This window comes from Myotis lucifugus, unplaced genomic scaffold (assembly GCF_000147115.1).
Source record: "Myotis lucifugus unplaced genomic scaffold, Myoluc2.0 scaffold_582, whole genome shotgun sequence".
Classification (NCBI taxonomy): domain Eukaryota; kingdom Metazoa; phylum Chordata; class Mammalia; order Chiroptera; family Vespertilionidae; genus Myotis; species Myotis lucifugus.
Window position 1 is genome coordinate 364,211 of NW_005871630.1, and position 14,428 is coordinate 378,638.

Here is a 14,428-nt window from a genome sequence, read left to right on the forward strand (position 1 = left end):
GTAGGTGGTCTGGGCACAGCACCCACCACTCCTTCCTCCTGCTCCCGGGCCCAGGGACTCGCTCCCTTGGGCTCCTGTGGCTCCCACCCCCCGGACTGACCCACAACTGCTTTGGCTTCTCCAGGCCCCTCCCAGCCCCTAGGCTCCTTCTCCCGGCCTCTGCTGCCTGCCTTTGCAGCTTGGGGGTCCCTCTTGTGCATGTGTGCCCCCGCAGCACCCCACGTGCCCCCCCAGAGCACCCGTCAGCCTGCTGGGCTGTGCTCCTGCTCTAACCACCCCGCTCTGACAAACCTCTTCTTCCACGACAGGAAGCGGGCCTGCTACCTGGCTCAGAAGACAGAATTGAATCATCTGAGCAGAGACCCGGGACTGGAGAGACTCTTCACCCCTGAGTGACCTTGACACCCTCCTCTATGTCCCGCAGCCTCTGCTGTCCTCCCACTGGGACCGGAAAGCTGTGAAGGAGCCCAGGCTTGCATGGCCTTGAAGTTAACCGTTTACATCAGCCCATTTCACAGATGAGGAAACTGAGACCAGAGAAAGCGATGACTGCGGAGGTAACAGGTGAGTCACCAGCAGGGCTGCACCCAGGACTCATTTCGGTTCCAGGGTTCCAGTACCTCGCAGCCAGCAAACCCAAACAACATCCAACCGCTGCGCACACAGCCCGGCTCACGGGCCCTCACGGCGATCACGGAGGGGCTGGCTTTCCTCTCACAGGCGAGGGTGGACGGCCACGTTCCCACAGCCCCGACTCCGCCCTCGCCACCTTGGCTTTGAGTGAAAATCAGTCCCCCGGCCACGCCCTCGACAGACACAATCCACGCGCTCAATACATGTGCATTCATTCATTGAACGGCTCACTCTTTCTGTAAATATTTATTGAACTCAAATTCTTGGGAAGAATTTATCAAAATTGCTCCTGCAGTTGGACCCCTGGCCCTGCTCCGCCATGGGTGGGGCCAGGGGTGACCCCGGCTGCGCGGAGCCCTGAGGCCGCCGTGCGGGACCTGCCGGGGCTCAGTCCGGGAGCTTGCCGCCGTACACCTCGGCCCTGTCCAGCTGCAGCCCCCGGTTCACAGCGGCGTACGAAGGCTCCAAGGTGCCCAGGGACTTGGGGGCGGCCTCCTGTGTGATCTGGGAGTCGTGTGTGATTTCCCCGTCAGAACCGCCCATGTCCCTGACGGAGAGGATGGAGAGAGCCAGGGTTAGGGGAGCAGAGCAAGCCCGAACCCCGTGAGCTGCTCAGGGGCCTTCCTGCTGAGACATGGCTTTCACAGATGCCGTCTTATGTCTTACGTGTTCGTTCAGTCGACCAGTCTTTCCTGAGCACTCACTGTGGGCCACGTCCTGGGATAAGGAAAGGGTCACCCTTTTGGAACTAAGTGAACAACCTACAGGCTTTATCTTGAGCTGGACACTGGAGGCCATTGCCCCTGTCCCTAAAGAGCTAGGGTTGTACAGGGAGACAGACCACAGCAATGACCACACAGAATGGACAACTCCGGGTGGGAGCCACAGGGGGCTTCCTGGAGGAGGCGGCAGTTCACCTGACCCTAAAGGAGAAGAGTGAGGGTACAGGAAGGCATTTCGGGCAATGATAGGAATGGCTGGGGGTCTGGGGCAAAGGTGACAAGCTCTGTGCAGCTGGAGCCAGAGATGATAGCAGGACAAAGGGAAGAATCAGGCTAAAGTCGTAACAGGGCCTTGGGGCCAGATTAGGGCGTCGCCCCAAGGGAGGGAGGGGCATCACCACTGTCCTGACTGCTCCCAGGCTAATCTCATCTATTATTTGTGTTTTCATTAACTGATTTTTTAAAATATATTTTTATTGATTTTAGAGAGGGAGAGAGAGAAACATCAACGATGAGAGAGAATCATTGGTCAGCTGCCTCCTGCACACCCCTTACTGGGGATCAAGCCTGCAACCCTGACCGGGAATCAAACCCAGGACCCTTCAGTCCGCAGGCCGACGCTCTACGCACTGAGCCAAACCGGCTAGGGCTGTGTTTTTATTCATTTAAATGTCAGAAGGCAACTTGATTTTCAAGTTCACAGCCCCATCCCCACCCCGGACCCTCCCACATCTTTTTCTGCCTGGCTGATTCCCACCTGCCCACTATTTCACCTACTCCAGGGAGCTGTCCCGCCTGCTGCCCACTCCCACTGGACAGGCACCCTCTGGACCTCCACAGCCCCGGGGCTCCCTCGCTCTGAGCGGCACGCTGCCTGTGACCTCCACCCACCCCTGTCCTGAGGAGAGAGGGCTCCTGCTGTTCCTCCTCCAGGAGCCCCGCCTGGTGCTCCAGGTGTGCTGGGCAGCCAGACAGACGTGAGCAGAGCAAGGACGATGGGCCAGGTACAGAAGGTCACCAGGGTGGAAAGCCCCGGTGACAACTGTAAGGAGGGATGTAAGGTGGGACCTCACCCCCAGGGTGACTTTTTCTCCCGAATCATATCACGGGTCACGTGGTTTAGACCACCTGACCTTTCCTCCCTAGAGATAACGTCTGGGCCTCAGCTGCAAAAGCAGCAAAACCAGACAAGTGACACCCTGGCTGCCTCAGGACCAGCTGCACTGACTAATGACCCTGCCCGGGTGCCGGCCAGTCAATCAGTGGGGACCTAGACCCCCGGTAGGATCGGGCCTAAATGGGCAGTCAGACATCCCTCTCACTATCTGGGACTGCTGGTTCCCAACCGCTCGCCTGCCTGCCTGGTTGCCCCCTAACCACTCCCCTCCCAGCCTGATTGACGCCTAACTGCTCCCCTGCCGGCCCAGTCGCCCCCAACTGCCCTCCCCTGCCAGCCCAGTCGCCCCCAACTGCCCTCCCCTGCCGGCCCGGTCACCCCTAACTGCCCTCCCCTGCCAGCCATCTTGTGACCATATGGGGGTGGCCATCTTGTGTGAGTGTGTGACAGTCAATTTGCATATTACCTCTTTATTATACAGGACTAGAGGCCCAGTGCACGAAATTCGTGCATGGGTAGGGTCCCTAGCGGCTGCCGGCTGCTGGCTGCCAGCTGGGGCCTTTCATTGTTCCACGCTGCCCCCTGGTGGTCAGCACACATCATAGCGAGCAAGTGAACTCCCTGTCTCCCAGTCGAAGGTCGACCTCCCGAGGGGACACTTTGCATATTAGGCTTTTATATAGAGGGATGTTCTCCTACAGTCTGGGTCTTGGCTCTGAATTCGTTCCTAGCCAGAGCCCGAGTACAGAAGTTGCTGAACCCAGAACTGGTCTGACCCCATAGTCAGACACCAGGTGCCCTTCCTGCCTACAACACAGGCAGGATCTGCCCTGCCCGCCTCCGGTTCCCGCAGCACCTGCTCCTGCCCTGATTCACCCCCTGCTCAATCCTCCCAGGAACAGTGGGCTGTGTGCACACCTGTCTGCCACCAGGCAGCCCTGATGGCTGCTGCAGGTCCCCTGGAGACTGAGTCTGACCCAAACAGACACACCTCAGGGCTGGGAGTGAAGTCAGGAGACTGGGCTCTGGTCCCGCCTGTGTTGACTGTCTGTGGGACCTTGGGCCACCCTTCTCCCTCCGGCCTCAGTTTCCCCACCTGGACTGCAGTTGGATGAATTACAATGACAACAAAATCCACTACTTGTTCAGCTCCTGGGCGCTTCCTTGAAGACTAGGGATTATCTCACATGATAATCTTCAGAACCTCTCACGTGACCTTCACAACCCCAGGGAGGGTAATATCTATTAGTATCTGCGTTCTGCGGGAGGGGATCCTCAGGCCCCGGAGATAGGATACGTGCCCAAACTTGTGCATTTGTAGGTGTCAGACCTGGCATCTGCCCGCAAACCCCTCCCACCAGGCTGACCCTGACCTTGGGAGCCCCAGGACTCAGCCCCCCACTCCCAGGCCCCACCCCGCCCAGGGGGGAAGGCGGCTCCCTTGCCTGCTGGGCTCCCCCCACCTCAGAAGACGCTCCCAGGGAGCGTGTCTGCATGTCCCCGAGTCCTGCCCCCAGCTGTGGGTACTCACACGAGGCTCAGGACGATGGCGCCGGCAAAGCCCAGGAGCAGGAAGAAGGGCAGGGAGCCCAGGATGGACGTGATGACGATCATGCCGCCGCTCCGCCGGCCGGGCCACGTGTCGATCGCCAAGTACGGGGTGACTAGCAGGACACAGGCCCATGACTCCCCAGACGCTGCACCCTCAGCCCTCCCAGGATGCACAGCGTCTTCCCAGCCCTGGTGGCAGCAGGTCCCAGGGACGAGGGGGACCCAGTTCCGGGACTGTCTCCCCCTGCCTTGAGGTGCTTGTCCCCACATCCCAATTCCCAACTTTCTCTTGAGTGTGTCTGGTCTCTTCCTCCTTTTTTTTTTTTTAATATATATTTTTTAAATATTTTATTGATTTTTTACAGAGAGGAAGGTAGAGGGATAGAGAGCTAGAAATATCGATGAGAGAGAAACATCGACCAGCCGCCTCCTGCACACCTCCCACTGGGGATGTGCCCGCAACCAAGGTACATGCCCTTGACTGGAATCGAACCTGGGACCTCTCAGTCCGCAGGTCGACGCTCTATCCACCGAGCCAAGCCGGTTTGGCTCTTCCTCCTTTTTAAAAAAAATATATTTTTTTATTGACTTCAGAAAGGAAAGGAGAGGGAGAGATAGAAACATCAATGATGAGAGAGAATCATGGATCGGCTGCCTCCTGCACACCCACTACTGGGGATGGAACCCACAACCTGGGCATGTGCCCTGACCGGGAATTGAACCATGACCTCCTGGTTCATAGGTTGATGCTCAACCGCTCAGCCACACTGGCCGGGCTCTCCCTCTTTTAACTGTCTTTGTGCATAACTTTCAGTTACACAGGCCTGCAGCCTCCGGGTGAGGTGGGTGGGATGCAGATTACAAACTATTAAAGGCGAAGCAGCGGGCCCTGGGCGATGGAGCAGGTGCCCAGGGCTCCCCCTGCTCTGGCCAGTGCCAAACAGTGTCCAGGGGAAGGCTCAGTTGTTTTAAAATGCATTTTCCTCATCACCCCATGGCCTGCCTGTGTCTGGGAGCGTTTTCAGAGTGACAGCCCCAGTCTGCTTTCCCAGGTTCCCTTGAGGAACCTCCCCCACACACCACCATCCACTCCCGCCCACCCCGCCCACTCGCACCACTCACTCCGGTTGGTTCGGATGGGGTCCGACCACAGGGTCTGGTCCTGCACCGAGCCCGAGGACATATTGACGAGGACGTACTTGAACCTGAAAGGAGACGGAGCTCGGATGACTTCCATCCATCCTGTGAGCCCGGCCACCTGGAGGTGGGAAAGATTAGGGTGGCTGGAGTGGGGGGACAGAGCGGGGACTTCTAGATGGCAATCCAGGCGGCCACGGGTGGGCTCTGGGCACAGGGTGGTGCTGGGCTTTGCATCAGCACTTTCACTGCATATCACTGCCGGGACCCTTTCCTGAGCTCAGGTGTCACCTCCTCCAGGCAGCCCTCGGCGTCAGGGGTCCCCTCCAGACTCTCCCTCTGGAGCCCCTCTGCTTCTCTATGGCGTACATGACGCGGGTAGTGTATCTGATGAGTGTTGACCCTTGGCCTCCTTGCACTTTTGCGTTCCACTGCTCCCAGACTGGCCGTTGGTCCCACAAACGGGGCTTGAATAATAATATCCATTCCCACGCCCCCAGCTCTGGGATAAGGCCTACATTTTACATGAAGAAAGCCCCACCCAGCATTAGAATCCTAAAGGAAGATCAGGAGCTACAGTACAAAATGCCCATAGCCGACTGAAGGTCAGTTTAAAATGATGGATGTTCTGAGAACTAAGAAATTGACAGCCTCTAGCTCAACATGTAAAGAAGCAAAAATAAGACTCTTAAAATCTCTCATCCCCACTTCTCCAGGGTTGGAAGAGGCTGGGACACAGATGTGCGCCCAGGTGGTGAGCTCTGCGATCCAGGAGGAGGGAGAGGTCCAGGTCAGCAGGGAGGGAGGGCTGAGAGGGGCAGAGGAGACAGGGCTCCTGTCCTGCCTGGTGACTGGGGCCAAAGGAAGGGAGGGGAGAGGATGGCAGGTGAGTGATGGCCTGGCCCCCACGTGCAGCCTGGGAGGTATGGAGACCCCAACCTAGGCATCTCCATGGTAACAAGAGAGGCTTTGGCACCAGGCAAGCCCCCTGGCCATGGGTCGGGGCTGAGCCCCCATCTGTGGGCATGGCTGAGGGACCCACTGTGGTGGGGTGGCCACACCCAGGTGCGCCGGAGGGAGGCAGGAAAAGCAGAGGGTGGGCTGGGAGCTGGTGAAGCTTCAGCCAGGCCTCCAGGTCATGCTGGGCTCCAGCTTTCCACCAGGTGGCTCCCTCCCGCTCTGGACCACAATGTCCTTCCCCGTCAAGTGCAGGGGGTTTCGTGGGTGACTGCCACCTGGGTGATGGGCCGGGACCAGGTGCATAACTCAGGACCCTTGTTGTAAAATTGAGAATTTCAAGCCAAGTGGGGGCCCTTCTGAGCACGGGGCCCTGTGCACAGCCGCACACCCCGGAAGCCCTTTATGGGACCCAAGACCATCTTGGCACATAGTAGGCTCTTCAGACATGTGGCCTCTCACACTTCACCAGCTCGGGGTCTTCCCGAGTCAGGCGGGGCTGGGACACAACTACTGGCTCACGCAGGTGCCCACACCCACCTGTATTCCGTGGCCGCCGACAGGGGCGGGTTGCAGAGGCCCTGGAAGTTAGGGTCCGACAGGCAGGCCGCATTGTCGCCCACCCTGATCAGGTATGCATTCAGGATCTCCGAGGCCCGGGCCACATCCCCCACGGCGTCCAAGCTGGGCAGGTCGCTGCAGGGGGTCAGCTCAAAGACCGCGGCCTTGTAGGGGCCCGTCCTCCCTCCTGCCGTCTGCTGGAACGTGGAGCTGAGCGGGGTGTTGGCGCCGTCCTGCACGGAGGCGTTCCTGGAGCTGGCTGTGGGGGTGGTGCCGGAGTGAGGTCCCGGCCACCCCAGCTCAGTCACTCAGTCATTCATCAAACGCCTCCCGAGCACCCTCTGAGCCAGCGCTGTGCTGGGCCCTGGGTCGCAGGCACGCACAGGCTCAGGCCCCACCCTCAGAGCTCCCTGTGCAATGGAGGTGCCGGCCCTGTGTGCAGCTCTCATGCACCCCCTCCTGGCACAGGCCTGGAAGCCTCCCACCCCGACAGACACTGTCGCTTCCCCACAGCCACTGTCGCTTCCTTGCCGAGAGCCCTGGATTCTGCCTTGTGTGAAAGGGAAAAGGAGGGTCACAGGTTCAGGGGGAGCAGCCAGACCTGACCGGCCCCCGGTCTCCTCCTGACCAGCTGGTTATGAGGCCCGGGAACTGGGAGAGAAATGCCCGCCAGCCCACAGCTCGGGCCCAGGCAGGCGGCCAATCAGTGTTCGCAGGAAAAGTGAAGTCGATGACCTGAGTGAGGTGCTGTAAGTGGCTGGTTGCTAGAAATGTAAGAGGTGGTCACTGGGTTTCTTTGTGACCGGGGAAGGCTGGACCGGAGCCAGCAGGCTCCCTGGGAAACACCGATCTGGAGCCGCCTCGGGGAGAGCTGGGCCTGAGGACCAGAGCCTGGGTTCGCCGTCCGCTCCGGAGACCCCGGTGAGTCCCTCGGCCCCTCGGAGCCTTCGTTCTTTGCTCTGTGATGGGCAACCTAATACATGTGACCCCTGAACGATGTGGGGGGTGGGGGCACAGGGGGAATCTGCATATCACTTTTGACTCCCGAAACTTAACCAACAGCCTTCTGTGGAGGGAGGCCTTATCAATAGCATCAACAGTCAGTTAACACTTCTTGTGTATGTATATGGGTTCCAGATTGTATTCTTATAATACAGTAAGAGAAAGGACCTGTCGTAAGAAAAAACGCAGTTACAGTATTTGCTGAAAAAAATCTGCATCTAAGTGGACCCGTGCAGCTCAAACCCTGCTGCTCAAGGGCGGCCCTAAATATCAGCTCTCCGGGGCGCCGGGCACCTGCATGAGGCGGTGGGTGCTCGGCGGCCGGTGCTGTCATAACTCCCCCCACACAGGGTGTCCCTCAGGGCCCAGCCCCGCGCTGGCTCAGGCAGACACAGTGCAGGCTGATGAGGTGCAGGGGTGGTTTCCTCACCGGGAGGGAGCACCCCTCCACCTGCCCCTCCCTCCCCGTGGACAGGTCAGACCCGTTCAGCGTGGCGGTGGCCGTGGCCGTGGCCGGAGGGGAGCAGGGCCCTCACCCGAGTCGAGCAGGACGTAGAGGTAGATTTCATAGGTGCCGTTGAGGGCCTCTGTGCTGTCAAACATGCAGAGCGGTTTCTCCAGGGCCACAGTGCTCAGGGTGGGGTTGTTGGTGGCAAAGGTCACACTGGCCAGCTGGGGCTGGAGGGTCACACCTGGGGGAAGCAGTGCGGACAGGACCTGACCCCCGCAGAACTGTCCACACCGCAGGCACCCTCTGTGTCCTCCTAACACACACACACACCCCACCCAGCCACCTGGCCAGGCACCGGCAGGCCAGCTGAACCGCCGCCCCCTCTCTCCCTCCGCAGCCCTGCAGTCGCCAAGAACCCCACTGGCCCCCTAAGCACCCCTCCCCGGCAGCCCAGTCGTGGAGGCCCCCCCCTTCACCTGAGCCCTGGTAACAAGCCCTCCCCATCCCCTGCCCCCTGGTGTGCCCATCTGACCCTGTCCTCTGCGGCCAGGCCCTGCCCTAGCCCCGCTGCCCTCAGTGCAGTCCCGCCTCTGGAGGGGCAGCGAGGTCCGGACGGTCTGGCCTTGCTTCATGGGGTCTCCAGCCTCACCTCTAGGCACACTCTTCACCCCGAGCTCCAGCCCCTCGGGTGGACAATGGAGAGGTTCCCAGGATGTCCATGCCACCTCCCTCCTCCTGAGCCGCCGGGCTGCGCCTTCACCCGGAGCATCCCTCCATCCTCCATCCAGGCAGCCCCCCAGTCTAGTCCAGTGCCTTCTCTGCTCCCCACAGCTCCACTCCCTGTCTGTCTTCCGCGGCACCCACCACAGGGCTCCCCCACCCCTGGGCCCTGGGAGCCCCAGCAGAGGAAGCTTGTAAATCAGTGTTGGCTATGGTTAATCCCGGGCCCGCCGAGGAGCAGGCGCCCGCCGTTCCCAGTGAATAAATGCAGTTCCCTCCCCACCGCCCCGTCCATCCTGGCCCCTCTCCCCACTCCTCGGGAGGGTCCGGGCGCAGGACACGCCCCAGGGCGCAGCTGCCCGCCCTCCCGGGGCTCGGCCCCCTCCTCTCATCACCGCTTACCCAGGCACAAGCGCAGGCAGCCGAGGGCCAGCCAGGCCCCGAGCGAAGGCATCGCCCGGGACGAGCCACGAAGGAGCGGGGCGGCAGGTCCAGCGGACGAACTCCGCGCCTCTTCCCCGCCGCACACCTGCCAGCCCTGAGCTCTCGGCGCCCCGCCCCGCCCCGCCCCCGCCTGCTCCGGCCAATCCGCGGCCTCCTGGAGGACTATTTACATACGCCCCGCCCCGCCTGCTCCGGCCAATCCGCGGCCTCCTGGAGGACTATTTACATACGCCCCGCCCCGCCCCGCCCCGGACTCCCGGCCCGCAAGGTGCCCAGGGGAAGGCATCAGGCCTCAGTCTGTGCGGGAGCTGTTACCAAAGTGCCTACTGAGTGCAGAGGCCTGGGCCTGCTTTCACCGTGTCTCTCGCCTAATGATACCTGAGGACGGGGGGAGGCAAGCCACCCCTCTCTGAGCCGCAGTTTCCATCCTGTAAAATGGGGACGCTAATTCCTCCAACTGTTCATAGAGACCCTACTAAGTGTCAGACCCTCACTGGCTCTTGTGAAGAGGAACCAGGTTAACCAGGGGAAGCGCTGCCATGGGCCCTGGTCGGGCCCTCAGTGGTTAGAGCATCATCCCCATCCCCATCCCCGCAGGCCAAGGCTGCAGGTTCGATCCCCAATCAGGGCACATACAAGACTCAACCAGTGAATGCATAAATAAGTGGGACAACAAATCCATGTTTCTCTCCCTCTCCCTTCCTCTCTCTCTCTCTCTCTCTCTCTAAAAAAAAATATTTTTTAAGTGCTATCATGGCAGCCTTGAAGTTCTGGGTCTGTGCAGGTCTGGAGGTCGGTGGCGTGACCCTTTCAGCTCCCCACAAGGTCAAGGCCACACGCGGACGCCCTGGAAAGGCCCAGCTGGTGGAACGCAGGGGTCCTGCTGTCCAGACCGGGCGCTTCAGATGAGATGGAACAGAATGAGGCCCGCTCAGGGGGAGCACCGGAAAATAGTGACACAGCTCCGCCTGGACTAGCGGCTCCTTCCAGCACCAGGACCCGTGCCCCCCTCCGAGCGCACCTTAAAGATGACATTTTACATTTAAGCACTAAAAGTAGATCTACAGGGATGGGGAGGACTAGCACTGGAACTGCGAACAGTAATACAAGCGAGCCCCTTGCCAACGGAGCCAGCGCCCCATCCCAGAGGAACGGCCCCGCATGTCAGACCTCACACCCTGGAGTGTGGGAACAGGGCAAAGTAACCTTCGGACAGGGCCCACGCAACCTCGCTTCCCGAAGAATCTGCAAAGTCATAACGAGGCGGCCGTTACGACTAAGCACCGGACCGGTGGCTCCCGGACGAAAATGAAACAGTGGCTAGAACTCGAGGCGCTGAGCTATGTCGTCTGCACAGCAGAAGCGCCTCCCCCTGTGGATGCCACGGCTCCCCTTCCCTGTCGCGTACATGCCCATCGCCTGCCTCCCGATAAGAGAGGAGGTGGGTTCCTGCCCGAATCGATGACCCTGAATAGCTATCCCGATCGATCTCAACAAATGCGTGTGCCCCTCCTTGAAAGGCCCTTTCATTCTTAGGTGAACTGAGCCCCATAGAAACCAGTGACCCCGTGCATTGCGTTGATGACAGTCACGTGCAGGAACACGGGAGAAAAAGACCGTCCGAGAGGACTGGACCGAGCTTGGCTGCCTGCACGTCCTCGGAGGAGATGCTCCCTGGACAAGGGGACTGTCACAGAGCCGGGGGAGGCGGAGCCGTTCTGAAGGAACTTGGGACCCAGGCCTCACTCACTGCGGATGATGGAGAATGGAATGGAGGAGGGAGAGGGACTCTATGGTGTTCCGTTTTTGTTTTTTTAACTATGCTTTTATTGATTTTTAGAGAGAGGGAGAGAGAGATAGAAACATCCATGAGAGAGAAACACCGATCGGCTGCCTGCTCCACGCTCTCTACTGGGGATGGAGTCTGCAACCGGACCTGTGCCCTGACCAGCAATCAAACAGGTGGCCTCTTTGACGTATGGGATGATGCTCAGCCGGCGGGGCCAGGTGTTCTTAATTAGAAGTGTTGCTAAGAAAAATAACAATGAATTCTAAGCTCTGTATGGAAGGGCCTGGATGAATGAGCTCACTGCTCACTCTTGGATCCGAAATCCCATTCCCCAGGGACAGGCACCAGGCCCCTTGGAGCGGGGTGACCCCAGGACTGGCTCGGGAAAGGTCAAGAAGAGCCGAGGAAGGACAGGAGAGCCGGAAGGGTCACGGGCTGGGCAGAGGCGCTGGCACAGGAGGCTGGTGAAACCCAGGATGGAAGGATGTTAGGGAACACGCTGGCGGGGATCTGGGGACACCAATGTGATGAAATGAGCCTAACATCACCGATAAAGGGACGGACGACGGGCTGAGCTCATGGGCTTCCGGGGTCATGGCTCTTGTCCCAGAAGTGAAATCCGAATCGAATCAACGTGAAATAAACTTCCTGCCAGCCAGCTCCTGGATGCGTGGACAATGTCAGTGTCATGACGACAAAGGCAACCACAAGGGAAAACACTGGGGACCGAAGGAGACTCGGAGACAGAACCAGCTACCCCCCGCGGCCTCGACTAGTCCTCGGGTAAAAACTAATCACCTGTCACAAACACTATTGTAGTCAGGGTGGCAATGGGAGAAATCCAAATTGGGGGATGTGTATTGGATGACAGTATTGATTCCATGTTAAATTTCCCAGGCGTGACCCCGGTGTTGTGGTTACGAAAGAGGTACACGCCGGGGTCTGATGGGTGAAGTGTCACAGTATCCGAAACAAATAGGCACACACTTGTATATGAAGTGAGGGAGAGAGAGCAAGCAATAAAGTGAATGTAGCATAATGTTAGCAGTTGGTGAATATGGGCATTCATTGTGCTGTTCTGCAAGTGTTTCTACAGCTTTGAAAAATTTTTAAGTAAAAATGTTGGCCCGGCTGGTATGGCTTGGTGGTTGACCGTTGACCTGAGAACCAGGAGGTCATGTTTCCATTCCGGGTCCGGGCACAGGCCTGAGTTGCAGGCTCGATCCCCAGTAGGGGGAGTGCAGGAGGCGGCCGATCAATGATTCTCTCATCGTTGATGTTTCTATCTCTTTCTCCCTCTCCCTCCTTCTCTGAAATCAATAAAAACATTTAATTTTTTTAAATGCTGGGAGTAAGAGATTCTGAGCTCCGCCAGAAACCCACTGTTCCTCTCTCTGGGCCTCAGTTTCCCCCCTATGAAATGGGGAGGGCTGTCAGCACTGACGTGCCAGGAGTGGAGATCAGATCCTATCTCCAGGGAACAGAAAATGCCCCGAGATAAGAAACTCTTGAGCAAACAGTGGGGTGTTCCTCCAAGCAAGTTTATGGACTGACATTTCTCGTCCAGCGATAGTGTGTAAACCTGAGTTTATCAGAGGCCGTAGAGCTGATCTGCCGGCTCAGCCCGAAGCCCCATGAGCAGGAGCAGGCCCGGGAGCTGTCCTTTCTCCAAGGCTCGGCAGATCTACGAAAAAACAAGCAAAAGGTCTCTGCTCCAGCTTCACCCAAATATGGGGAGAACACTGGGGGGGGGGGGTGTTGTGTGTTAAAATAATAACCCGCTAAGGCCCAAAAACGGTCTGCAAAAATAAGGTCTTGGCCCTGACTGGTTTGGCTCAGTGGATAGAGCGTCGGCCTGCGGACTCAAGGGTCCCAGGTTCGATTCTGGTCAAGGGCATGTACCTTGGTTTCGGGCACATCCCCAGTAGGGGGTGTGCAGGAGGCAGCTGATCGATGTTTCTCTCTCATCGATGTTTCTAACTCTCTATCCCTCTCCCTTCCTCTCTGTAAAAAATCAATAAAATATATTTTAAAAAAATAAATAAGATCTTGGATTTATAAGCAAGTGCCCACTGCACAGATGCTGACTGTTTGGGGAAAGCGCAGGAGAAAGGAATTAGGGGGCAGGGTCCTTTGGGAGACACCATGCAGGTTGCGGGGGGATGGGGGGGCGTGTGGAAAGTGTTCCCCAGTGTGGCCTGCCCCCCTGGGTGGACATCCCAAAAAATGTTTGCAAAGAAAGTGTTTCCTCTCTTTGATCAAGTTGATTCCAGGGCCCTGAGCTGCGTGACTTCGGTCTGTTTGTCTGTCTCAGTCCATCAGACCGGCTTCCTGAACCCTGGCCCAGAAGCCTGGGCGGGAGGGAGGCCGCGGAGCAGGAAGCTCTGCCATGTGAAAGGCTATGCAAACCCCAGCCCCGCGCCGGCCTCCTGAGAATTTGAAACCTGGGCGTTTATGGGCTGGAAATTCTTGACCCAGAAATGTTTCTCCGAGGGTCAGAGAGGCCTGAGCCAATTTCCACGAGTCTCTTCCTTAGAAGTCAGGGCAGTTGGGGTACCCCCCACCCCAGCCCTTGCTTTCTTTCAGTGTTTGCCACATCAGAGAGGTCCTGGAAGCCAAGCGTTTCTGCCCCCTGAGATTCAGTCACTTGAAAACAGAACAAGCCCAGGCTTCTGGCCCTGGGGGCTCACGCACCCACTCCAGCTCTGAGTGGCGCCACAGCCCCCCTCACTCCCAGCTGCAGCCACCCATCCCCGCACCCTCACACCTGCTGTCCCCCAGGGCCTGGCTCTGCTTCTCCCTGGGCCAGTCCCTGCCCCTTTACAAAGCCTTAGCTTCTTTTATTAAAAATACATCTTTATTGACTTCAGAGAGGAAGGGAGAGGGAGAGAGAGAAACATCAGTGATGAGAATCATTGATCGGCTGCCTTCTGCATGATCCGGGGTGGAGCCTGCAACCAGGGCACCTGCCCCAGCTGGGAATCGAACCGTGACCTCCTGGTTCATAGTTCTAGGCTCAACCACGGAGCCGCCTTGGCCGGGCCGGACATCGGCTTTAGACCTTCTGTTTCTCGTCTTACCGTCGGGGCTCTGCAGCCCAGAGAGGGGAAGCGGCCGGGCCAAGCCGCGCAGCAGCTCAGAGCAGCGGTCAGACCCTGGCGAGCTTCCCCTCCGGGTGGCGTCCATCAGGGACCTGCCTGTCCTGGGGCTTCTGTGAGTTTGTGGAGCAGGCGGCAGCTCCCCACCCAGTGACACCCAAGCGGTGGCAGGAGGTAGGGGGACCATTTACCACGTGAATTTAACTAGTGTCCCCCGGTGCTGCCCGCTGTTCAGTCCCAGTGCTG

The 14,428-nt window shown here is 58.7% G+C and overlaps 1 protein-coding gene across 1 annotated transcript; it reads right to left on the reverse strand.

Annotated features, from left to right (window-relative positions):
- Positions 1-1,020: 1,020 nt before the first annotated feature.
- UPK3A (uroplakin 3A) lies at positions 1,021-9,353 on the reverse strand. Its single transcript, XM_006104539.2, has 6 exons — positions 9,254-9,353; positions 8,217-8,372; positions 6,658-6,937; positions 5,146-5,228; positions 4,004-4,136; positions 1,021-1,180 (listed from the first exon to the last, which is right to left on the reverse strand). The coding sequence occupies exons 1-6, from the start codon at positions 9,303-9,305 to the stop codon at positions 1,021-1,023; spliced, it is 864 nt and encodes a 287-aa protein (XP_006104601.1). The 5' UTR covers positions 9,306-9,353.
- Positions 9,354-14,428: the final 5,075 nt, after the last annotated feature.

Bases quoted from the DNA above. Each gene is read 5' to 3' on its own strand.
- UPK3A (XM_006104539.2), bottom strand. From the start codon at position 9,305: ATGCCTTCGCTCGGGGCCTGGCTGGCCCTCGGCTGCCTGCGCTTGTGC. The intron at 4,137-5,145 runs GTGAGTGGTGCG...GTGTCCTGCTAG, and splicing joins CCCCATCCGAACCAACCGGA to TCACCCCGTACTTGGCGATC. The intron at 1,181-4,003 runs GTGAGTACCCAC...CCTCTCCGTCAG, and splicing joins GCCATCGTCCTGAGCCTCGT to GGACATGGGCGGTTCTGACG.